At 36.4% G+C, this 27,410-nt stretch overlaps 1 protein-coding gene across 1 annotated transcript in view; it reads right to left on the reverse strand.

The window, feature by feature from the left end:
- The window catches only part of LOC135221802 (tyrosine-protein kinase receptor-like), a 1,041,187-nt gene that overhangs the window by 762,130 nt on the left and 251,647 nt on the right, over positions 1–27,410 (reverse strand). Inside the window, exon 2 of the mRNA XM_064259659.1 lies at positions 1,634–1,735. Within this exon, the coding sequence (XP_064115729.1) occupies positions 1,634–1,735 (102 nt within the window). The remainder of the gene's footprint in view (positions 1–1,633; positions 1,736–27,410) is intronic.

Raw genomic sequence — 27,410 nt, forward strand, 5'->3', positions numbered from 1 at the left:
TATATATGCATGCATATCTAATTTTGTGTGTAAATGAGATTGATTATTTGTATACTTCATGCCTAAACAGGACTGATACGATGAGGCAAATTTATGGCGATAAAGAAAAATGATTATTTGGTCATGTGATAAGAATGGAGAGCAAAATGTTGATGAAAAATGGGCTTGATTCAGGATGTGCTGGTATGAACACAGGAGGACCAAAAAACCTGCTGGATATATGGCGTGGAATAACGCTCCACGTGGGAGGGTCCCGCGCACTCTGATTTAGCAATTAGAATATGACTGTAGCAATATCAATTGTATTTATCTCATGGGCCAACCACTATTCAGAGTAACAATTCAGTATAGAATAAATTAATTATGTGCACTCGATGCTGTGTAAGTATGAGCCCCAGGGTTTAATACAACTGTATATGGTTCGTCAGGTGTGCATCGACCTCTTTGAAAACATGGAGCCGTTCACCTTTATCTTAATAGTAACCAGGCCTTTCGTGGGTCCTAAGAGCATATAAAAACAAACAAACAAATTATATATTTGTGTGTGTGTCTGTGTGCGTGTAGAAATAGCTACGTTCAGACCTAGCACCCTCCTGGTCGAGGCTGGCCTTTCTTACTTTGTACCCGAATCCCGATATACGTACACGAGCAGAATGAAGACCTTGGTCGTCCGAGATTCAGGACGACACATAGCGTCCTACAGTCGGGAACTGACTCCCTTGCACTTAGAATTCCCCGACTCCCTTGCACTTAGAATTCGGTGTCTTGTTAAATATTTCAAGTCACTTTTCTATGATTTTCTTTGATAAACATTTTTGCCTGTATGGGGGATGGGGGAGGTTCAGGTCCATCGAGTTGATAATCTTGTAATTAAACTCAGAATTATACAATTTCCATATCGGTTAAACTAGAGACTAATAATAATTATGTAACTCCACATTTCATAACGGTTTTTGAGAACTAACAAAATTTGGGAGAAACCAGCCGTTAAATGATAAAAATTAATGCTGAGAAACACGACTTAGCACACAAAACAAAACCACAGGTTCAAGTGACCTAGTAAGAAAAAGAATTGCGTAAATTAATTTCAAATAAGTTAGTTATAAATCATGGCCAAACTTAATTACGGAAAAGCCATACTGGAGCAGATAAATGATAGGTGATGAAATAGCACAGATATCTATCAAACAAACATTAGGCAGGAATTTTAGGAGCTGGGCAGTTGCAGTTATATACTGCAACGATGAACTTCAGCCCAGCTGGGAGAGTTATTCCAAAAACAATCGAGTGATAGCAGCGGATTCCCTTCCAAATCTATATTCCGAATACCAAACATCTGACTAACATGACTTACCATTATGAAAGCTAATTGCGCCTGTAGCATTTCATATTAACACAGTTGGCTTAGCAAGTAAGTACTTACATATCACAGAATTCACTGGATACCTTGACACAATTTAATGTGATGAAGGTGATGGCAATGATGGTATGAAATAAAATGATCTATGAATCATATCCTATAATGTACACACAAAAACCACTGGTAAATATAATTTCATATAAAAATATTTGTTCATGATTAAACACAAATGTCAAAATCAAGTGAAAATTAATTCTGGGTATGTGTACTTACCACACTCGTCATCGCAACCGGGTCGTATTCGGCACATACAGGAAGGGTCAGATGCAGCTTCCTCCCCACACGGTTCTATCTCGTTCCTTCGACGACACGAATCTGGAATGACAGGTCAAATAGCATCATTTCCTTCTAGTTACTAAAACAGTCGTTTCTATGATTCAGTTAGAATTATAATAAAATTCGAACAACGTTTGGAACTGGAACATAAAATTTAAGCCAAAAGACAAGCGTTAGGATCGATAAGGTCATTCAGCGCTGAAGATAATGTTGGAACAATTGTTTGGAGATATTGGAAAATAAGATAGAAGAAAAAGAATATGAATGGGGGTATAGTAAAAGGAATGATAAGGGTAGTAGCAAGGGACCGAAGGGAAGCTACAAAGGACCTTAAGTAATGCATGACATTTCATAGCAGAGACGCTATAAAATGTCAAAGGAGCGTTAACTGATTTTATGCTGACATAAAATCAGTTCATATCATTCATTAGTTGAAATCTATAATGGAAAGAAGTTTGGTTGACTAATGTCTCATATTTTCTAGGTATGAAAGAGATGTCTTCAATGTTATTCAAGTAATTCTGGAGATTATCGACGACAGAACAAAGCATGCATTCATTATTCAAAAATCCTTCTAACAATTTAGTGAATAGCAATTGCTCTGTACTACAGGTATAGTACGTCGATTTCTAAACATATAGTATATTTAAAAAAAGAAACTACAGGATGTGTGAGTTTAAAACAAAAATGAAAATAAGGTATTCCGAACAATGCAGCACAGCACTTATGATGAAATTAAGCATAATAGCAATCTCATCCCTAGAGACTTGTCGACAACTGGAAACTCTTCCCTTCCTAAGACACCCGAACACCCCGTCTACCCTCTCTCACTTCCCCTCCTCCTCATTCTCTCTCAGCCAACCCCCTTCTCAAACTCCACCTTCTTTGATGTCATTCTTTTCCAAATGTTAATGACATGTATACAGAAATTATGTATGATAAATTCGTAAAGTAACTAAGTCTATGGGCAGAAGCAGCTCCATTGCAGGGAATCCCATCTCTCCTCCGGGGTAAGTAGGATGAATCCCCATTCTAAACCATCTTAACGGTCCCCACTATAACCCTGGCAACTTTCATGCCCACCGGACCAGCCATTTGGCCGTGACAATGACAAACGGACGGACAGACATAACGCCCATTATAGTATAGTAAGAAATAAGATTTTTCCACGTATTCTATAATACACTTGTTAGACAAATTGAACATTACTATCGTTATGATTATTATTATGGTAGAGGCTTTCAGGAATGTCATATAAAGCTTACAGAGAAACAGCAAATGCATACATACACACACACACACACACACACACATATATATATATATATAACATATATATATATATATATATACTATATATATAATAATATGTATCTAAGATATATATATATATATATATTATATATATATTATATATATATATATAATATATATATATATATATATATATCATATATATATATATATATATATTACTATATATCAATGTATTTTCAGCGTAGTTAGGTATCAGCAATTACCTCATATCCTTAAGTTACTTCATTTTCTTACCCATTCCAAATCTCTTTTGGGAAAGTAATTTCTTTATATTGGATTAACGGAAGGGAATAACTGCACATTTACCAACTGCATTATTTAGTAACAATCAAACCAATGATGATCTCTGTCAACTAAAATACCGACTTCCCGATGCTAGACTCTTCAATCTCTGTGAAGGAAATGAAGCTTTCGACAAGGAAAACAACCAAAGTTACGAAGTTATATAACACATAAGATCCTTCTGCTTCAACAATTCGGAGGTATAGATAAACCGTAAACGAATAAATTTAGCCTCACGTCCATTTTCAGGATTGCTACGGATAGCTACCTAGAACTAGAAGAGAGGATAAAAAAAAGTTAAAGTCATTAAAAGTAAGAAACAATGAACAATACCAAGGAGTGTTACTCTGAAATAAAAATAGGAAATACACAAGTCCGAAAAATCTTTTGCAGTGGGAAACGAAAACCTCATGCCAGGTTCAAAATGTTTAAAGCAGATTGTTAACTTTGGTCTTGAGGCTGCCATTATGGGGATTACAGACTTGTTGAAGAGGAAGAAATTGGGAGGTTGGGAGCCCCTGAAAGTTGCCTTCGAAGAGACTATTGAAAAAGACTGAGCACATCGGATTAATGGAGGCGAGTCGGGAAATTGTAAAAAAGAAGGCAAACAGAAGTGAACTGCATAAACAAGAAGAAGACGAAGCTAAAAGCAAAGCAAATGTAAATGCAATAATTAACTGTGATAGTTTTTACGCGACAATTACGCGAGAAAATAAAGCTATGGTTTACAATGAGGGACATCAGGAGTCTCCCGAGTTTTATTACCGACCAATAATAATCATCTGTATAATAAGCCGCACGTGTACCTACATAAACATTTTTCGTGTGTAACAATGAGAGTTCGCTTCTCCGTGTTACAATGATAATTGTTTGGTAAAAATAGAGGCCACGTTTTGACTTGTCTTAGTCCCGCCTGGGGACCTCACGTGACCCTGGCCTCCATGATATGTAAAGTAGAAGTACCTTGATCCAAGTTCCCGAACGGCGTCCCACCATTATGGCACGACTCAACCCTCTCTTCTATTAACGGTCATTTTTAAGGTTATGGGTACTCAGTGGGTACCCTAGTTCAGCAATAGACTGCAATCCACTCGAATATTCCGAGCTCAGCGTTAAGTATGCTTGTTTGACTTTTTTTGTATTTGTTTACATTATTAATGTATCACCCTATCATGATCGCACAATATGTACAGTAGATTTGCAAGAGTACATGAAAAAAAAGGTACACACCTGTTAGTACCATTTGCTAATTATCAAAATCCTTAAAATGTGTCACATGGGTTAATCGAAGCAAGAAAACCCGTATAAGAAGGAAGAAGAGAAGTCCCATTCTAAGAGTGGTATTTTTTCTTCTGTATCCTTCCTTCCTTTGGTAATGGACAGCTGTATATTCCAGAAAAGCTTTCCTAATCTGGCTACCGATACAGTATCCCCCATTCCCAGATGGAACCTTAACGTCTGTGAGGTTGGATTTTCAATGAAAGGAAAACTTCCTTTAAAGGAAAAGACTAAAAGCCCGACTCTCTTCATCTCGCCATAATGGCCGTGGTAACAAATACGGTATTTTACACGAGTCCATTCCATTTACAGAGAGAGAGAGAGAGAGAGAGAGAGAGAGAGAGAGAGAGAGAGAGAGAGAGAGAGAGAGAGATTTTCTCTACTGATCACGAAAACATCTTGAATTTCATCATACAAAGGCGCTCAATTCCACTAAATGAAAACACAAAGCGAAGCTCTACAAATAAAGCTAACCCGAAAAGGCCAGTATACTTGACTGAATTATTCTTGAAAAAGCAAAATTGAATTAATTCCAGCTTCAGCCCACTACGTATGTATAACTACCCAAAACCTATGGGCAAGAAAAAACAATACAGAACTGTTTTTCATTAAGCAATTAACACTTCTTTGTGAAATTATCATTTTTGCGCATGAAACGATCTTATATAAGGCTAAATTTTACATCAAAATGATTTCGAGATTACTAGTTTAAGGTTATAATATTATATTCCTTAAGGTGCACATATTCATACGGGTCATTAAAACAGCGTTCCAAAGAATAGTATACAAATATGAAATGATTATGGAAAAATGAGCCCACAGTAATAAAGTTTGCGCCAGTAATGATCAAAATAAACTATACATGTATATATAATGGATGAGAAATAATCAAGGGAAAAGATATGGTGTTTAAGGTAGTGTTATAGTGTCTCTTAAGCCTGAATGGATTTGCACCCTGAACAATGCCAGGAGGGCTGATCCACCTTCGTGGGGTACCCGGCAAAAAGTGGATGCAGAGGCTCTTCAAAATAGAGCACATACACTAATGGAGGAGAACGGCAGGAAAAGCGATCATTGTTGTTCCATGATTTTATAATTCAATGCAATGAAAGATAGCAGATGACTACACAGTAAATATTCCGATGGAAATCTTAATAATACCGGCAGCTACTTTGTCGGGTAAGACAAATACAAAATTTTTCGTATAAGTAAATTTCAGTGTGAAAATAAGCATTAATGAATGGACCTACGCACAACTGTATTACTATTGAAAACTTACAAATCATACTGACATTGAAATATTGAATTACACTGTACCAAGGATAACTCGATGGCGAATTTAGCGAATAATGAATTTTAAAACAATTTAGCATCCAGCACTCTATGGTTTCTCAAAACCCTGCACCTCAAAATCTTACTAATAAAAATGAATGAAATTATACCAAGTAAATTATTACCTAAATAAATAAATATGCACACTCCCCTAATACCAATAATAAGACATTATATAAGCATCTAGAAACTACTGGCCCTTAAATTGAAGTGGTTGCTCTGATCATTCATCATCCTTCAAAATCTTATTAATAAAAATGAATGAAATTATACCTCGTAAATTATTACCTAAATAAATAAATCACTCTATACAATAATAAAAGGCATATCCCCTAGCATCTAGAAACCTAACTTAATAAGGCATTATCAAAGCATCTAGAAACTACTGGCCCTTAAATTGAAGTGGTTGCTCTGATCATTCATCATCCTTCAAATTAGTCAAGAGCCAGAAAAGGAAGAGGCCTTTCACTCCGTTGTAGCCCAAATACACAACTGACAGATTGGAAATCAATGAACAGAGTCGGCTGGAGCCATTCACTTGGTCTGAGACGCATCTCGGAAAGTGAACGAGTGTCTCTCTCTCATTTCAATGGATCTAACCCGTCCCTTTAATAATGGACCAAGGGTTGATTCAAGTCCCATTATTCAGAAAGCAACGTCTGTTTAATGAGAAGACGAGATTAAAATGAAAGGATACATTCAAACCTTCGCGAGAGAAGAGGCTTGCAAACAACACATGGATGAAGTGGAAAATAGAAGATTACTATGATAAGCGGCGATAAACTGATTGAAATACCGTTCGCTCACTTTTTTTATTATCGCTCACCCGATGATGATCCAGAGCAAAAGTGATATCCCCGATATTATTAATTTAGAGAACTTCTCATTATACACTTGTGATATAAAAAGCACTGCGTTAAGGAAGCCAGGTGGTCTGAGCAAACAAAACATTTATGTTGATTATATCATTATTACTGAATTTCCAAAAATAACAAAAAGAATTGCCAGTGGCAACACAATAAGTAACGTGTACTAATTACACTGCTCTTATTATAATGGATTAAGTTTCATTTATCTCCTTTTCATTCCATCCTAATTAAGTATTTTAAGTGTGTTCTGAAGTCAATTCGAAAACCTACGATTACGGAACAGATTTCAGCTTTAATTGGTGGAGCTTCTGTGTGTGTCTTAGATCACAACTCCTCATAATCCTCTGAGCAATTTCACCCAAATGAACACACTCAGTAGTTACAAGAGGAATTTGCATAACGATAAAGCCATCAAACTTGGGTTCTGCGGTAGTCAGGAATTCACATAAACTAAACTATTTCAAGAAACAACCGACTGCAAACTCAGCTATTCGCACACATATATAAACACATTTCGTATACATGTGTGTGTATATATATATATATATATATATATATATATATATATATATATATATATATATTATATATATATATATATATATATAGTTTTGTTTTTATAAATATCAATATCAACCTTATAAGTGAAACTATCAATAATCGGTGACGGTATATCGCTAGAAGTATTACACCAGTGAGTGAAATTATGCAAACCTTGAACGTGAAAGATATTAATGGAATGTTATAGTCTTCGCAAATGGTCGCAGAGTGCTCCAGATCAGAACAAGCTTATCCCTTGGAAACTCTTACACAAACCGATTATCAATTTCTGCCCGAGCAAGTGTCAGCCGATTGAAAAGGATTATGCAAGAGAGACATTCAGCTAACGAGTAAGTGAAGTGCTTTGACGAGAAGGAATATTTTGGACATCTAAATTTTGTTCTGTGGAACTGGAATTGAAATGTTAAATTTAGGTCAATATCCAAGGCAAGCGCTGGGACGTATGAGGTCACTCAGGGCTGAAAAGGAAATTGAGAGTAAAGAAGTGTTTATAGGTGTAATAAGAGAGGGTGCCAAGTAAGAGGAAAGAAAGATTGTAGAAACAGAGGAAATAAATCAATAACATATGAGTCGTTAGTAGAGGTTCCTTATATTCTTCAAAACCAGCAATATTACCAACTTGGATTTTACTCCGGGCAAAAGAAAATTCTTTTTAATTCAATGTAACGATCACTATGAAGATTTTCAAGCATTTATCATTTCCTAACACCCATACACATTATAACATACATGCCGGAGCATATTGCCATACTGGTCAATATGTTTCTTTAACTTCATGAAGTGCCTTTTGGAGAGAAAACCCAAGGGCTTCTCACTACATTACATTAAAACATGACTATTTTATAGATACAGGGCACACACAAATAATTATTCAGAAATCGAAGGGTATGCTTTCAGGGGCCACCTACTGTAATATATATGTATTCGTGTGTGTGCAAATATATACCACATTCCTTTTTCCCTTATGAAGGAAATGCCTCAAAAAGGTACTACCCAACCTGTTCTCAGCAAGTAGTTTCTGATGAACATCCTATTTCAAATCCCTTCACATTAGTGACTTACTATATATATATATATATATATATATATATATATATATATATATATATATATATATATATATATATATATATATATATATATATATATATATATATATATATATATATATAGAGAGAGAGAGAGAGAGAGAGAGAGAGAGAGAGAGAGAGAGAGAGATTTTCTATTTCTATGAAAGATAACTCTAGAAGAAGGTACACTCATCTATTTCATCAAGTGCTCCATAAGACATTTGGGTTGCAGTCCTCCACAATGCTTGCAAGCTACGCCAGTCCACTGCCAGGTACCCATTATTACTCATGTGAACAAAAGCTGATTCAGTGGATTCAATTAACATAAGTTTATATTTTATATACTACATACATACATATATATATATATATATATATATATATATATATATATATGTGTGTGTGTGTGTGTGTGTGTGTGTGTGTGTGCTAACAAATGAAATATTAAAAAGTGCACATATAACCACAAATCAACAAAGGGAAAATCTCATTCCTATTTTTCATACCCAACTGGGAATGTCAACTAAACGTAAAATATGACAATGTTCTATTATTGTTAAAGTACGAAAACTAAAATATTTCACAAACGTTAAACGTTTGGTGCATAAATTCACGTGCCCAAGGGAAATTTATTAGAGTCCTAAATGGCTATCCATATTGGTCACACGACAACTGCGCTTTGCAGCCGTCCGTATTATCACATAAACTGTGGGTCTGTTCTTCAACACTGAACAGAACCAAACAACAATTTCTTTCAGTTTCCTTCCGCAGATGGAAAAAGAAAACCACAAGATTACTGATTATGACTTGTTTACTTGTAAGTAAAAACTATGTAAATACTTTACAAGTAAGCTGGTGGGTTCTTTTTCCACTGAACCGAAAGTTATGGCATGGAGACCTACCGTAGAAGAACCAGTATGTACAACGAGAAAGGTGAACAAATCATACAAAAGACAGCAACCAAAGGCTGAGAATCACCGAATCGATGTTCACGAAACTACACACATCCAGCCTTCGCGTCCAAACTTCACAACACATCCTGCCATACATCACGACGCAAGAAGGCCTTGGACTCCGTATCCAGGATACAGGTAGCGAGAGGAAATTTACTCAGACCTTAACGACGGGGCATAAGCCTACTTGAGATGTGTGGCAGCCGGAGGACACTGCGCATGTCCATTAAACAAAACACAGTATGTATTATGTTAGTATATACACAGTATATATGTAATAATTACATATATTAGATTTACAAGATCTGTAAATATAAACCCATGACCTGAGGTCATGGCATTAGGAGGGTTCTACGTGACCAAAGCAGACCTAGATTACGCTATGCGCTGTCTGCAGTAGCCTGATCTAGCTCAAAGCTTTGTCAACATTTTATGTTTATGATAACTTTGCACAACAACTTCCATGGGAAGCGGTTGACCTGTTAACCTACGCCGGAAACTTGTAACTTCCGAGCCGGCGGACTACGTATGTTTTTTATATGAATTGCTTAGATAGCTAATGTTCCGCTATTGACGCGATGCTTTAGAATGGCAGTTCCGCGCCAACCATCAAACATATCGGTCTTCCGACCGAGCTGCATCTCCTAGTATGGAGTTACAGAATAAAGTTGTTATCTTGTTCAACTTGCCTGTTTGAATCATCTCCTTTAGTCAAGAAAGAACCTCTCTACTAAGATATCCAAGGGAGATGAGAGGAACCAAAAATACTTACGAATGACAGTCGTAAGGAGAACACAAAAAGTCTATCGCCAAGCGATAAGACTTAGATGTGGTGGCAGCGTATAACGAAGAATATAATTAACAAGACCCATATCAGCCGACCGAAGGTCTACAAGAACTAACTTCCACCTTCAACATCAAACTAAACAGAGGAAACGGGATCTTCAATCAACGCAACAGTTTTATGAAGACGCAACTATGTCCTTCATCGAGAGGATACAAGCATTTAACACCGACGTTTGAGCAACTGTTGTCACTTATCTTCGAGAATCTACACCGGACGAGAGCAGCATCGAACATCAACGGAAGAAGAAAACAAACACAGGGAACATCACCCGATCACGAGCAAGGAACGCAGAGTGTACAGCTAGACGCAGTAGTGCAAGGACGGAGGCTGTGACGTCATCAATCTTGGACTTCCCCACGCATCGTGCACCGAGAGAAGACCGTGACGTCATCACGACTTCCGACGCGAGACTTAGACAGGAACTGAGACGTCATCCCATGTCAACAATCCTTCGCAATATAATCTGGAGCTAAGTACCATTTTTATCTATTCAGGTCTTTTTCCTCAGTGAAGTGTTGTTCATCAAGAGTCGATCATCCAGTATTCTGGGGTGAGTTGTTCGCCATATTAATCTTCCTTCATTACAGAATCAATCTTCAACTACGAGTTCTCGCCCGCAGATTAATTTTTTTTCTCTTCTCGTTGTCATTAACCGTTTCTTGCAGGAATTCTCCGTATAATATTTTATCATATTATCTGTATTTTTGTATCTTTTGGGGGATTTTCTATTATTATAACACACTTATACAGTACATTGCTTATGCGTTTACGTAGTGGTCGAGTGTACTCTTATAGATATTTTGATAGGATTGCAAGGAATAGAAGTGATAAGAAAAAAGTGAAAGTCGAAATGGCAACTACTCCGGCTGGCAACCCCAATGTGGTGACTCTCGTTAGCGCGAGGTCAGCGATTGTCCCTTTTCAAGGTCGGGTCAATGGTTTCCTGCCTCAAAATGTTGAGGCATGGATCTCATCTGTAGACGCCCATTTAAAAGCAAAAAGCATCACAGACCCAGCAGTACAATTACAGGAGGCCAAGAGCTTCATTGACTTTGCAAAAGGTGACGCAAGTGCGTATCTAAGGGGGGTTTCTTTCCAAGAGGCGCTTACATGGGACGAGTTCAAAATTAGATTACGTGCCGTGTATGGGGGTGAAGAGGCTTTAGATGTAGTATTGGCATTGAGAAATATCCTTAACCAAGCCTCCATGACTCAGCTCAATGTTGTCGAGCGGAGCGGCGCTAATTGCCGACCGGCTAAATGAATATCAGGATAGTTTAAGTAACTCCGGGTGGGTTGGGCGGGTGCTAAAATCAAAGTGAAAGATTTTATCCGTTTGATCTACCTTACGTCTATCACTGCAATGTTGCCTGAAGCGTTAGTACGGTGTTTTGATAAAAAATTGCAGCCCGACAGTACGGAATTAGATGTGTTATAAACAAATAAAAAAACACATGTCTAAATGTACCGACCTAGATCCTTCGCTCATTCAAGTTTTTGCAAAAATGAGAACAAGCCACAACAAGTAAATGTGGTACATAATAATAATCAAGTTGCAGGGATGGTTTGTTATAACTGTAAACGACAGGTCACATGATTTCAGACTGTCGGACGCGTTTTTGTTCAATACACAATAGTTTCAAACTCATTCATATAACCGTTGCTACTCGAGGAATCAACAGCAGAATGCTACAAACACGCAACCAGTTGCCAGTGCAAATAAAAAGAAGGGTCCTCAGTACTATAAGAAGAAACAACCAAACGGAAATTCTGCACAACAGCAGAAACAAACAAATCGTGCTTCAGGTACCTCTGTTCCTGGGCCGTCTAGCCAGAACTCGCAAGGGCAAGCGAATTTTCAAGGTGTGATAAACAAAACAAATACCACGTAGTTCACTCCAAGGGGGAGAGGGCGATGTTGGGTCATCAATATCAACATCTTTTGTATCAATAATCAGTTTAATCATTTATCAGATCATTGTGAGACAATTGATTTTCCTATGAACCACACGGCCGAATCAAAAAAATCTGTGCAGGTTCCCGTAGATTTGCAACAAATTCATGCAATTATTAGTTCAAGGACGAAGTTTGCGACCAACCTTACATGCAGTAAATTTGGACCATAAGTTCATTCACTTTGTTCTTTGATTCTGGTATCCACGTAATATCATGGATTTAAGGACTCATCATTTACTCTTTTCAAATTTCCCTATAGAAAAGTCCGAATAAGGCTCTCAGGCATTGGGAATAATGAATTAAATGTTGTGGGCGTAACTCATGTACAGTACAAGGTCGGTAAGCGCACGTTTGCTGATACCTTTGTCGTTGTACAAAACATTAATATGTATCCCGCAGTAATTATCGGATACCCGTCTGATGGGCACTCAAAATATTATCTTAGCACCTGCAAAACACGGCGTGTATATCAAAGGGAAATTCTATAGGTCTTCTAATACCCTAAAATCAGTTTTAGATAATAAAGAGACAGACAGAGTTGTCACTTACATTACGGAACCAATCACCTGTCTCATGCAACCGAAGAAATAATACAGGCAACCCAAACAGAAAAACTCTCGCTCACTACCCGTATATCAGCTTGCAACGCAAACTCTCGAGCCTAACGTAACTTCAAATATATTAGTGCGTGTAAAGAGAACCTTGCCAGGATCTGAAACATTAATCCTTTCCGAAACTCTGAAAACACACGGATTATCCGTCACACAAGCCATTTATACAGTCGGCTCACAACAACAATGTAACATCGAAGTCTGTAATCATTTGAATACCACTTTAGTAATCCACAAAAATCAACATATCTTGGATGCCGAAGTTTTATAAACATCGCATTCTTACCGTAGCTGAGATAAATCACGCTCAATCAGTTGCGGATGAACCCCTTTTGCAATCTATAAAGAACAAAATCATAATAAGGACATTCAAGAAGAAAGAAATTCAGCATAAATTTTTGAATCTTTTAACTAAATATCATGATGTTTTTTCCACTACGGATGGAACCTTAGGAAAAACGGATGTCATCGGAGCATTCAAATAAGGCTCAAGGACAAACAGAAAGTAATCTATGTACCTTCGTACCGACTTCCTATGAAATTTCAGAATGAGATAACAGAGGAAGTAGGTAAAATGTTAAAAGAAGGAGTCATTAGGAAATCAAATAGCCCTTATAATTTTCCGTTAATAGTAGTACCGAAAAAAGATCGAACTTGGCGGATATGCGTAGATTTTCGTCGTTTAAATGAAGAAACAATCCCTGACGATTCCCAGTACCATGTACCGATGATATCCTATCCTTACTAGGCCAGAATAAATATTTCACAAGCCTAGACTTACTAAAAGGAGGTTTCATCAGATTCCGTTGGAACAAGAGAGTATCCCATACACTGCCTTCAGCACAGCCAGGGGAGGGGCATTATGAATTTTTGCGTATGCCTTTTGGTTTACGTTGTGCTCCTATAACTTTTACTCGTATGATAAACATCGTGTTTGGAGACTTGTTGGGAGATATCCTACATGCCTACATGGATGACTTAGTAATCTTTTCCAACACATTAGAAGAACATTTACGTAAATTGGAGTTAGTGCTACAAAGATTAAGGCAGCATAATTTAAGGGTAAAGATAGTAAGTGTGAATTTTTTAAAACAGAACTAGTCTATCTAGGTTTCAATCATCCCTCATCAGCAATCAATCACAATCACGGTTTCTAGTGAAGGTCTTAAAGTCGTCCACGATAAGGTGTCGGCTATCCGTAACTTTCCGATACCTACTAACGTCAAGGGAATACAGCAATTTTTAGGATGCAGCGGCTACTATCGCCGCTTCATCCGCAACTACTCAATCATAGCCGCTCCCCTAACCGATCTTATAAAAAGGGCGTAGATTTCGTATGGTCTGAAATTCATCAACAGGCGTTCGATAAATTGAAAGATGAACTGTGTAGTTCTCCTATCTTGAAATTTCCTGACTTCGGTAAGGAATTTTTCATAGCAACAGACGCCTCAGACCTAGGAGTAGGTGGGGTATTGCTTCAACAATATGATAAAACAGTTTTTTCCCTATAGCTTTTTAATTCACGTAAACCTGAGACCTTCCGAAGTAAATATGCAGTAATAGACAAGGAGGAAGGGCTCGCTATTGGTTATTCACTCGTGCACTTTAAATTCATAATCTCGTTATCCCGTCAAGGTTCTCACTGATCATAAGCCCCTAACCGACTTCTTTAAAAGCTTTAGTCACAGCCCCAAGCGAACTCGGTGGCACATGATCATTCAGGACTTTTGGCGCGAGGATCGGGTATTTACCTGGGAAAGCAAATATCATTGCTGACGCATTATCACGCAACCCCTCTTCATCTTGTACCGAGCCATTAGCTGAATTAATAGATATCTCAACCTCCACGCCCGTTGTTAAAACTATATCTGAACAGGAAGATCTGGGCTGGAGTGCTGAACTATTACAGACGGAACAAAGAAAAGATCCGCAAATAGAAAAAATCATCATTGCGTTAAACGGAAATCCGAAGGAAAAGGAATACCTAAAGTATAAGCAGCAGAATTATATCCTACAGGACAATATCCTGTGTAGATCCGTGACGAGGAAAACCCGCAACACACCGCAGTTGAATAACAACCAGGTGGTGGTGCCTATCTCACTCATACCCACTGTCTTAAAGTGGTTGCATGAAAATCCACTGCACGGACACCCGGGTTATACCTTGATGTCACAGAAAGCCAAATCCTTATTTTATTGGCATACGATGCTTACAGATATAAAAAAGCACATAGCAAATTGTCGCACTTGTCAAGAATACAAAGGGCACACGAAGACACCTGTCAGCCTAGGGCTTACCCCGTGCCAAATCAACCCTTTGAAAGAGTACATTTAGATTTATTAACAGGATTTTACGAGTCAGACAGAGGAAATAAGCACCTCCTAGTAATTATAGACGCTTTGACTCGATATACAGAACTTATAGCGCTTAAAAACAAAAACCGCGGTCGAGTGCGCTAGGAAGTTTTACGAGTGCTACATTTGTAAACATGGAATTCCACACATCATTATCTCAGACTCGGGCGGGGAGTTCAATAATCATTTCCTTAACTCCTTGTGCGAATTCCTTTGTATAAAGAAAATCAATACCATGATCTATCACCCAGAGTCTAATGGGCTAGTGGAAAGGGCAAATCGTAAGGTTTTAAACATTTTAAGGGTCACCCTAGGGGGGGCAGACCCCAACTGGGACATTGCCATACCTGCGTACTAAGCACACTTAATCACTCGTATCATGTGTCTATTAAAATGACACCGCACGAGGCACTGTACGGTATCCGGCCCGAACGCCTTTCCACATCTTATTAAACCTACAACTAATTTATCAAATCCTCTAAAGGATGTTATGGATGCAAGCATAACGTCGATATATATAATTCGTAAGAATTTAGAAGAAGCACAAATCATAATGAAAAAAAATCATGATAAAATAGCTAAGCCAACTAGAACATATGCCGTGGGCGATCAGGTATACATACAAGTATACGTACGTAAAGGTTTAAATTATAAACTGACACCTAAGTTTGAAGGCCCGTTTAACATTTTAGAAAATTTAACGGCCAATAGAGTTAGGGTTCAAATGTATCCAAACCTACTGATGTGAGAATAGTCCCATTGGCACATATCAGAATCTAAAGAAAGGTAGATGGAGTGAGGGAAAAAATGGTTGTATTTATGAAACTTGTATAATAATTTATATATATATATATCTATTAATCATATTGTATGTAAACCTATTCTTTTACGCGAGTTATTACATATGTGTTACTCATTGCAGGTTTCAAAAATGAATCTGTTATTGTTAGGAGTGATATTGTGTATTCGAACATCTTTGTTGTATGGAAAGAGCGCTAGGACGAAAGAAATAGAATTAATCATGGCTCGATTATCGAGAGAATAGAGGATGTATTCATCGTGTCAAGTAATATTGTTATAGAAGTAGATATGCATGCTATTTTCTTGCCTGAAGATGACGTCCCTTAACTTAAAGAATGACCTGATGAGGTTTGGTATTTCCCTTAAGGCCTTGCCACGAACGTAATTTTTCATGCTAACTCAGAGATTTCGCTAGCTCAAACACTAAGCGTCGCGGAAATGTTGTCTTATGACATACAAAATAAAACCGCCGAGGCAGAAGAACTCGCTCGTGACCTTTGCTGTTATTGGTCTGTGCGGCACAATACTCTTGAACGCCGCAACCCGCTTATTCTGGCTGGACTAAACATCTTAGGATCAGTTTGCGAATCTAGGCTTAGGAATCTCAAATCGCCTTAAGATAAATAATCAAAATAAAAGAATTGAGTTTTTGCAACACAAAACAGAACTGGCTTTATCTGAACTTCGCAGCCAGTTATCTTCGATCAATCAAATAATGAGTATCGTTAATGAACATTTAAATAATATCGATCAGGTCATGGAAGTTCAACATTTGCTGGCTACGTTAGCTTACTATAGTTCGAAAATAGATCATATCCGTGTGAAAATATCACATTTTATTGAAAAGTCAAAAGATTACGTAGAAGCAATTACGTTAGCAACAAAGGGTGTGTTATCTCCTCACCTCATGCCTATTAAAGATCTGACGTTAACTTTGGAAAACGGACGGGAGAAGCTAGGTTATATTCCTTTATTAGATGCCCATAAAGTAGAGTTCTATTATAGCCCTAATATCAGTCAGCGTTGAAAATTATAGAATTATGATCACAATTCCTTTTGATTCTTCCGATGCTTGGCAATCATACAAAATAGCACCGTTTCCTACTTTCATGACGAATAACTCAAATCCAGGTTAATATCCAATTTAACGGGGCATGTACTGATTTCTTCTGATAAGAATCATTTACAATCATTAAGACTTAGATAAACTCACTCACTGTTCAGAAGCCATGAATAATAAAATTTGTACAGCTGACTCTTTTGAATTTTATCCTATATCAACGGATTCATGTGAGTTAGACATAGTGCTAAACGGCTCTCTCTCTCATAACAAGCGAAGGTTGTCTGGGGAAAACTTTATCCCTTTTACGGTAATAAATTCAATTACAGGATGAATAATGGTTCCTGGATCCGTTATGATAAGGCCGGAATTCCGACGTCCGTGTGTCCGGACAGTACCACCGCCCATGCCCCTATCTTCGTAGCAGCCGATGGTTGTACGGGGACATCTACAAACTACACCGTCAGAGGGGTCAACACGATAATACGTGAGAAGGCGTATTTCGCGAACTACACGTGGGCTTCCACAATCATCCCGTCACTACCTCTCCCATACAACGCGCGAGTAGCTCATCGTTTGACGCAACTGGCTGAGATGACCCACGCGTCATCGACTTACGCAGGTGGAGAAAATCTTCGCTACTACATTCTGCTAGCCGTGTTCAGCGTGACGGCCATATTGGTTATCGCCGTCAACATCTTTGCTTGGCGTAGGCTGAGGCGTAAACAGAAGGATCTCCAAGGGAACGTACTGGCCCGTCTAGATGACGTACCCGTTAAACTCAAGTCGTTTGCGTTTAGGGCCGCCTGAACCTGGCCACTTCAGTTCGTGCCTAGGGAATTGTCTGGAATTGTGTTGTGTGGCAAAAATGTAGGACAAGAAAGACTCACGCCTTTGCATTTGAACAGTTAAAGTATCTCCAGGGCGCCTAATAAAGCATTATAGCCCAATATTATACATTAATATATTCCTAAAGGTATTTTTCGGGCACCTAATAAAATATATCAGCCTATTTATTGCTTTTCTGCAGATTTGTTCCATAGTTATACTATTATACCATTGTATTTATTTATAATTTATTATTACAAAAGAGTGTCAAGTACTCTTTAACAATTATCCATGATCATGCTATAATCATTATTTTAGTAACCATTATTCTTAATCAGGTTACCTGTTATCAAATTAATCATGTATACATGTTTTGATTTTTACCTTTTTATTATTTTTGGGTACCTAATCATTAGTATTACCAAACATGGATCTATATTTTCCATGCATTTATCTTTGTTTATGAATATGTCAACAAGGGTATGTAACAGAACCTTTTTATGCATTTAATCACTTATTATGTTATACCTAGACGTATGTTACGAGCACGCTCCTATGAACAATGTTTAAAGTAATTTTTTTTTTTTATTCAAGGCTTGAATAGGTAGCAGTCCGAGCCTAATGTAATAATTACATATATTAGATTTACAAGATCTGTAAATATAAACCCATGACCTGAGGTCATGGCATTAGGAGGGTTCTACGTGACCAAGCAGACCTAGATTACGCTATGCGCTGTCTGCAGTAGCCTGATCTAGCTCAAAGCTTTGTCAACATTTTATGTTTATGATAACTTTGCACAACAACTTCCATGGGAAGCGGTTGACCTGTTAACCTACGCCGGAAACTTGTCACTTCCTAGCCGGCGGACTACGTATGTTTTTTATATGAATTGCTTAGATAGCTAATGTTCCGCTATCGACGCGATGCTTCTTTAGAATGGCAGTTCCGCGCCAACCACAAACATATCGGTCTTCCGACCGAGCTGCATCTCCTAGTATGGAGTTACAGAATAAAGTTGTTATCTTGTTCAACTTGCCTGTTTGAATCATCTCCTTTGGTCAAGAAAGAACCTCTCTACTAAGATATCCAAGGGAGATGAGAGGAACCAAAAATACTTACGAATGACAGTCGTAAGGAGAACCAAAAACAAAAAGTCTATCGCCAAGCGATAAGACTTAGATATATAAACATATATATATATATATATATATATATATATATATATATATATGTAATAAAGTATAAAAGACCCATTAAAACCCTCTGGTTTAAAGCTATGGACAATATTTCGGTGCACTGACTCCCACCGAAATATAGTCCTTATCTTTAAACCAGAGTGTTTTAATGGGCCTTTTATACCTGAGATATATCCTGTTTTAACAGGAGAATTTATATATATTGTAATATCATCTCAAATCATTTCTTTGGTTTCTCTTAACGTAAGTTAAATTTTCTTTTTTCTTTTTTTTTTTTTACAAAAGTCTCGAGAAACTGCTCGCTGATTCTTTTCGCTCCCCTCAATGGTTTTGTTTTTGTTGTTATATAGTTGTATTTATCCACTCGTTTCCGTCTTTTCATGTTTCAACGAGTGGAGGATCGTCTTCAGTAATTGCCTCTTTCGCCAGATGGTTTTAAACTGTTATTTTCTCGTCAACCTTACTCGATGTGAGAGATGTTTTCATCATGCAAAGGTTAGTCGTCACGGTTCCCCGAAGGGAGGTTCAGCATCACCTATTCATACCTCATTCCTCGTCACTGTTTTCTGCAACATTGCCTTCTGGCCACGGAGAGGACATTGAGACGCTCGCTTTTACTTTTATAAAAATGCCAGGCTGCTGTAGGTGGTGAGGGTTTGTCCCGTGCCCTCTTGTGCGAGTTTGTCTGTGGGCTTTCATTATTTTTTTACCCCCCCTGTGAGCAAGGTCCAGACCTTGCATCGACGACGACGAGTGCACTGCTGTATCCTCCAGGAATCGTCAGGAGGCCTTCTGAGGCCAGAGAAGGGTGAGCATCCCCCTTTTGCCCTTATATACTTTCCCCTTTACGTGAGTGGACTCTAAATGTTTTGAGTATTACTTCTAAGCATCAAGTGGAGACTCCCGCGAGAGCCTTTGTAGACAGTTTTCTCTGACTGAAGCAGTTCCAGTGAGATTTCGCCATATTTGGTGAACCATTAATAATATATCGTTTGGGTGGGGTAAGGTGTACCTTAATTATTTTTGTAATATTATTAGTGTTAAGGAAACGTCAATTATTAGTGTTAAGTTCTTAATTTTTTCTCCATCTATCGTGTACACGTGAGTGTGTTGATTTCGTACTACTACTGTGACATTTCTCTCTTACTCTGCGGTATAATAGTTAGGTAGGAGTTTGAGGTATGTGAGGACATTTATTGTATATGCTTGGGTGCTTATTTTTCTAGTTCCTCAAGCAAGTTTTCGAGGACATTTCTTTGAATTTTACTTGTGATTAAATAAGTGTAAAATTTAGACATTTTCTTTTTTTTGTCTCCCCCTTTTGAGTGTTTAGTTACCTGAAGTCTTGTGTATAGTAAATCTTTGTCTGGACTGGCAATTGATTTATTGAACGGACTAATAACAATAATTTATTGTCTCTTAACAAAGAAAATTCATAACAATATATATATATATATATATATATATATATATATATATATATATATATTATGTATATAAATACTATATAGACGTATGTACACATTTAAAGAAATATGTATATATATTGTATATTAGTGGATATTCTATAAACACGTATGTTGTGAAAGATTCTCAATAACAAGAATCGTGAATTTGTAAATTTCTTCCAATTCTTGCAAATTTCCACTTATATTTGGGGTGCCGCGGTGGGGGGGGGGGGTGGCGTCTGTGAAACTACTTGTAAATAAGCCTAGTTACATTCATCGAAGACTTCATTGAAAACATTCTCTATTCTACTGAGATTACTTTTGTCAGAGGAACAGGTTTGCAGGGGAAAAAATACCTAGGTATAATAATATACAAACATACATACACAAATATTACACTCATAATAGTATATATAGATACAAATATGCTATATATATATATATATATATATATATATATATATATATATATATATATATATATATGAATAATTATCACATCACCGTGATTCCGAGGTAGAGCGAATTTGATATTAAAGGACATTTGTAGCTCGAATGATCTATATGAATCACGGTGATGTGATAATTATTAATTACAAGGCTACGTGGGTCAAACGTTCGAATTGGCTAACATGGTAGAAGGGGTTTCATATCGATTCTAATTACGAAAACACCGAGTTCGACGGTGAATTTGTAAGGCCAGAATCGATATAAGCTTATAGCCTCTCTGTTGGCCGACTTGATAACGTCACTAGGCCGTCCTGAGTTCGTTCCCGTCCACTGGATGGTGGTTCGATCCCATGAGGGGTACGAAATTACTATTAACTAAAAATTCCCCTTCGGTACATATATGAAAATATATCAATTCCGAGGTAGAGCGAATTAGATATTAAAGGACATTTGTAGCTAGAATGATACATATACATACATACATATATATATATATATATATATATATATATATATATATATATATATATATATATATATTACACATTCAGGAAATCGCAGACAACCACATCAGAAGAGACATTTATTGAGAGACGTTTGCACATACAATGTGCATCTTCAGTCTGTTGAGATAAAAACACATACATATTAACATTCAATAAGAGCAGGATTCTTAATATAGTAAAAAATACAAGACTAAAATTAACTTAAATTTGACAAAAAAAATAACTAAAACTTGACAAGTAAAACGAAAAAGTAAAAAGTACAAATAAAAACAAATACCAAGGCGCAACCAACCGTTAGCTGAGAAGGAAGGAGGTAGAATGACTAGACTTGGCCAAGAAGCTAAAACTTGACTATGCCAGATAAAACGGAGAAGATGAACCTCCACTATTCAACGAGGGAACAAGACATTTAATATATAATGACTCTAGAGTGGTTAGGTAATTCGAGTCTTTAACTGAGCCTAAAATAGAGAAGTGTTGTTTCTTAACCTCTATCTTGCAATTGATTGCGTGATTTTTTATGTTTGAGTGTTCAGGCCTACTTAATTTTTGACCCGTCCTAAAACTCAAGCCCATGTGACTGCAGTATCTCATCTGCAGCAGCCTTCTAGTCGATCCAACGTAAATTCCGGGATATCCCGGGCACGTAAATTTGTATACCACGCTAGATTGTATGAACTGCTGCAGAAAAAAGAACCTATTTTGTTTGGGTTGTGAGACATGAGTTTTATCTTTAGACATGGAATTTCACTTTCAATAATTCTAGTCAGGTGTTGTGAAAACTTGCTGTTGTATATATATATGGTATGGAGGCATACATTAGTTTCTTTGGTACGTCTATCATTGGAATGGGTGGTTTAAAATGCAAAGATAAAAGTTTGTTAATATTAAAAATACATCCTTAGGGTACGAGTCTCGTTGGAAGATATTAGATAAAAAATCAATTTCTTTATGAAAGATATCCCAGTTTGATGAATACTTTATTGCTCTTTGAACCAGAGTGGAGATGGCATTAAGCTTAAAACTCTTTAGACAAGAGCTATAAAAATTATTAGAAAGTCCCGTATTTGTTTTCTTCCTAAAAACTGAAGTGTTAAAAATTGAATGATCCCTAGTAATACAAATATCAAGAAACGGTAAGGATTTACCGTTTTCAAGTTCCACAGTAAAATTAATGTTAGGGTGTTTCAAATTAATAAACTGTAAAAATTGTGAAACTTGCCATTCGTATCTAAAAAGGGCGAAGGTATCGTCCACATACCTTCTGTAGAACAATGGCTTAAAAGAATCAGGACAAGAATTCAAAAATTCTTGTTCAAGAATCTGGCATAGTCTGACTATGCCAGATTCTTTTATCCGTTGGAAGTGTTGTTTCAACGTCTCATCAAACTTGATGGAAATATAAATGTTAGTAATTTACAACAGAAAATTTCCTCATTGGCCCGTAAGACCTATTCTCAAATGAAGGTCTCGTGGACTCCGTTCTTTAGAAAAGATGACCTGGAATTATTACTCACTCTTAGAAAAAGAGATGATCTAGTTATTTGTAAGCCAGACAAAGGAAAAAGTGTTGTAATCTTAAACAAAATTGAATATACAACTAAAATTGAAGAAATTCTCTCCGATAACACTAAATTTAAACTTCTAGGAGAGCCTAACTTTTTAGATATTTATAAACGTGAAGATAAAATTAAAAGATTTTTAAGGAAACTAAAAAATGAAAACATATTAGATGAAAATACATACCAAAAACTTTTTGTTTCTGGCTTTTCATTTAGCATTCTATACGGACTATCGAAAATTCATAAGCCTGGGTTGCCTATTAGACCAATTATGGCGGCTTACAACAGTCCATCTTTTAATATAACTAAATTTTTAGTGTCAATTTTAAATGAGTTTTCTTTTATCCAATACAATGTTAAAAACGGTTACGAGTTTCAGGATCAAATAACTTAAACAGGATGGTGAACTCTTTATGGCCAGTTTTGACGTGGAGTCGTTGTTTACGAATGTCCCTATTAATGAAACTATAAATATCATAATTGATAGAATAATTCCAAGTGAAGAATTTTTATTTCATGGTTTTAATAAACTTCTTTTTAAGCAATTTTTAGAACTTGCCGTTCAAGACTCAGCTTTTGTTTTTAACAATAAATTATATTCTCAGGTTGATGGTGTGGCCATGGGTTCTCCCTTGGGCCCATTATTCGCAAATTTTTTTATGTCTAGTCTTGAACAAGAATTTTTGAATTCTTGTCCTGATTCTTTTAAGCCATTGTTCTACAGAAGGTATGTGGACGATACCTTCGCCCTTTTTAGATACGAATGGAAAGCTTCACAATTTTTACATTTTATTAATTTGAAACACCCTAACATTAATTTTACTGTGGAACTTGAAAACGGCAATTCCTTACCGTTTCTTGATATTTGTATTACTAGGGATCATTCAATTTTTAACACTTCAGTTTTTAGGAAGAAAACATATACGGGACTTTCTAATAATTTTTATAGCTCTTGTCAAAAGAGTTTAAGCTTAATGCCATCTCCACTCTGGTTCATAGAGCAATAAAGTATTCATCAAACTGGGATATCTTTCATAAAGAAATTGGTGTTTTATCTAATATCTTCCAACGAATTCCGGTATCTTACTTCCTATCTTCTCCCTCTGCACAATCGGAAATGTTTCCGGAATGTTACTGCTCGTTAACAACCAAATTGTTATGCAAATGACGACGAGCTAATGAGGTCAAGATAAAAAACCGCGAAGAACTACACAAAATCTTCACTTGATGCTAATGAACGATTATGGCAGGAATCGTCAGTCATAGGGTTTCCACTAAAACTACTTTAGCTTAAATGGAGAATATTCATTCACATCAACATTCATGGTTTTAAAGAAAGAATATCTATGCCAGCATGTCGTTTATAAGATTACCAACTATCATTAATTTGTATAAAATTAAGGTATTATACACTCAACTTGTGTCTGCTCTATTAGATGATGCATATTACCACTTCATGTGCGGAATATGAAGGGAGAGATACATAGATATTAGTCCTCAATGGACCAACAGTCATCTGACCCGACAATTTGGGATTCTAATCAAGATATGATGGAGTGGGTATTATGGAGTACGGAATAATCTCAACTGGAGTTCCGGGAGTTCATCTTTAAATATCCTTTACGAATGAAATTACTCATAAAAATGTACACATTACAGACAGGAATGACTATGAAATACAAGATGGGAGAAATATCTGCACAAAATTCTGCACTCATGAAGCAAAATTTTAATATAAAAATGTATATATACTCATGCGTAAAAATTTGACTTATGCGTCAAACACATATTCATCATTCCCAGCTCTTTATATAGGGCAAATGAGCTCTTATTTGGCAGGCAAGATTAACTTGAGGAAATGGATATTGATTTCATTCCCACAAGAATGCCAGCCACCATTACTGTTTACTCAATATAGGAAACAACGGAAATGGTATGCACAAGAACATTTGTTGTAGCGCAGATCTTCCAAGCCCTAAAGCAAATGCTACTTTGATAGTATTCCAGGAAAAATTATACCAAAATAGCCTTCAAGTTACGACTGTAAGAAAATGGAGAACAGATTTGCTGCTGGACTGTGATATATTCAAATTCTGTTACATCAGTCCCTATCCCCTCCCAGGAGAAGAACTAGAGGGACCTACTATTTGCAGAACGTACTAGTATCACCCACAAATTACTAGTGTAAAGAATGGGGATTCATTCTGGAAAAATACAACGGCAAATGAAAGGGTCAAAACTGCCAGGAGAGATAAGAGAGAGAGAGAGAGAGAAGAGAGAAGAGAGATAGAGAGAGAGAGAGAGAGAGAGAGAGAGAGAGAGAGACATATACATACATATATATATATATATATATATATATATATATATATATATATATATATTATATATATATTATTTCGTTTCTAATTTGGACCTAGGCTTAGTAGTGACAAGCGTTTACAAAATGTGAAGAAATCGAGAAGACATGAGAGTATTATGGTAGATATAAAATGACACCATATATATATATATATAATGTACTGTCCATATTACATGTTTAAATATATATACATTATTAACAACATTATATACTCAGTATTGTAAATTAATATATACTTTATCATTCGTATCATTTTGAAGTCTTAGTATTCCCACTGGCCAGACGGACTTCTAAAGAGTAGTAGAGCAAATTAGCAGTGCAAAAGCAAAAGTGTATTTAAAAGACTGAATTTTCCACAGAATGCATAACACAATTACATTCGCTACTGCTCACGTCATCCTTGATATTCAGAATAGCACTAGGCCCAGGTACTGCTCATACTAATGAGAAGCCCGGTGCAAAAAAAAAAAAAAAAAAAAAAAAAAAAAAAAAAAAAAAAGATAAAGAGTGAAAGTTCGTGCTGAGCATATTTCAAATAATCACATTGCATTTTTCATTCTTTTTATTTCAGAGGTAATTTTTCATTATCCTACCAGTTTCATGTCCTAATCCTACATATTTATTACGCACATAGACCTCTCTCTCTCTCTCTCTCTCTCTCTCTCTCTCTCTACCCAAATAAATACAACTACTTTCTCTGCGCACATCCTAGTAAGCTTTCCCCTAGGAATGGCTTCTGTCACAGGTATACCTATTGATCCAGCTAGAAATGTATCAATTATATGGACTCTGTTTTCATCTGTTATCTTCTAAATTGATTATACATCTTATATTTATCCAAACCTATTCTACTCTCTCTTTCACACACACACACACACACACACACACACACTAACCTGTAAAGAAAACATTGCAAAATTCTGGAGGTAACTGATATTATCAGGTGTATATGCAACAGCAAGGCAAATGAAGTAAGGTAAAAGTACAAAATGAGAAGCCAAACACAGTGACAAATATGTGACGAAGAATGAAAACAAAACACTTCCCTAAATTGGCAGAGAATTAGGTTCAGTTTTTTAACGAGGTGTGCAAACCCACATAAGTTTAATTGCTTCTTGCATGCAAACAAGAACAGAAAATAAAATTCGGTATTAACGAGCAATGTGCTTGCTTGCTTAAAGAGAACCTTTATTGAAAGTCTCGATTAAATTACCCAAGTATAAGTATAAAAACCTATTGTACGCTTATTTATTGCTGAAAAAGTCATTTACTTCATTTATCGATTGTCAGATATGAAGACATTCCTAGTCTTGCACAAATTACTGAGGAAGTCCATAAACCATCCTGGACCCAACAGAAAAATAGCGCGGCCATTTTGAAGTGGTTATCAGACAACAATATAAAGTTGGCAATAACGATTTCACCAGAATATTTTTATGAAGAACCAATCTTACAGTTTTCCTCTGCCAAAACTTTTGCAACGGCAAAATGTATTCTAACGTCTTGGGTGCATACTTACACAATTATTAATATTTGTAAGCATAACTTATGCGTGCGTTTGTGACTGACTGCCCTTGTTGCGTAAGTGGCAGTGCGTTAAGCTAGCCTCAGAGGCATAAACAGTGATCTATGTAACTGGTCATTATTTTACTATTGTGGGTTATGACTGTGGCCAGAGAGAGAGAGAGAGAGAGAGAGAGAGAGAGAGAGAGAGAGAGAGAGAGAGAGCGCACCAAACTTATGTAGTCGGCGTTCTAGTAAAATGTATGAGAAATTTATAAATTAATGTAACTGAAGTAGGTTGGACACCTTGGTGAAACCCTTTTTACGATAACTGTAAGGTTCCCTCTCTTTTCCATTATATATATATATATGAATATACATATACATACATACACATATACAAACATACACACACACACACAAATATATATATAGTATATATATATATCTATATATATATATAATATATAATATATATATATATATATATATATATATATATATATATATATATATATATATATAGTATATATATATTATTATAATAATATATATTATATATAT

The sequence above is a fragment of the Macrobrachium nipponense genome, chromosome 3 (assembly GCF_015104395.2).
Source record: "Macrobrachium nipponense isolate FS-2020 chromosome 3, ASM1510439v2, whole genome shotgun sequence".
NCBI lineage: Eukaryota > Metazoa > Arthropoda > Malacostraca > Decapoda > Palaemonidae > Macrobrachium > Macrobrachium nipponense.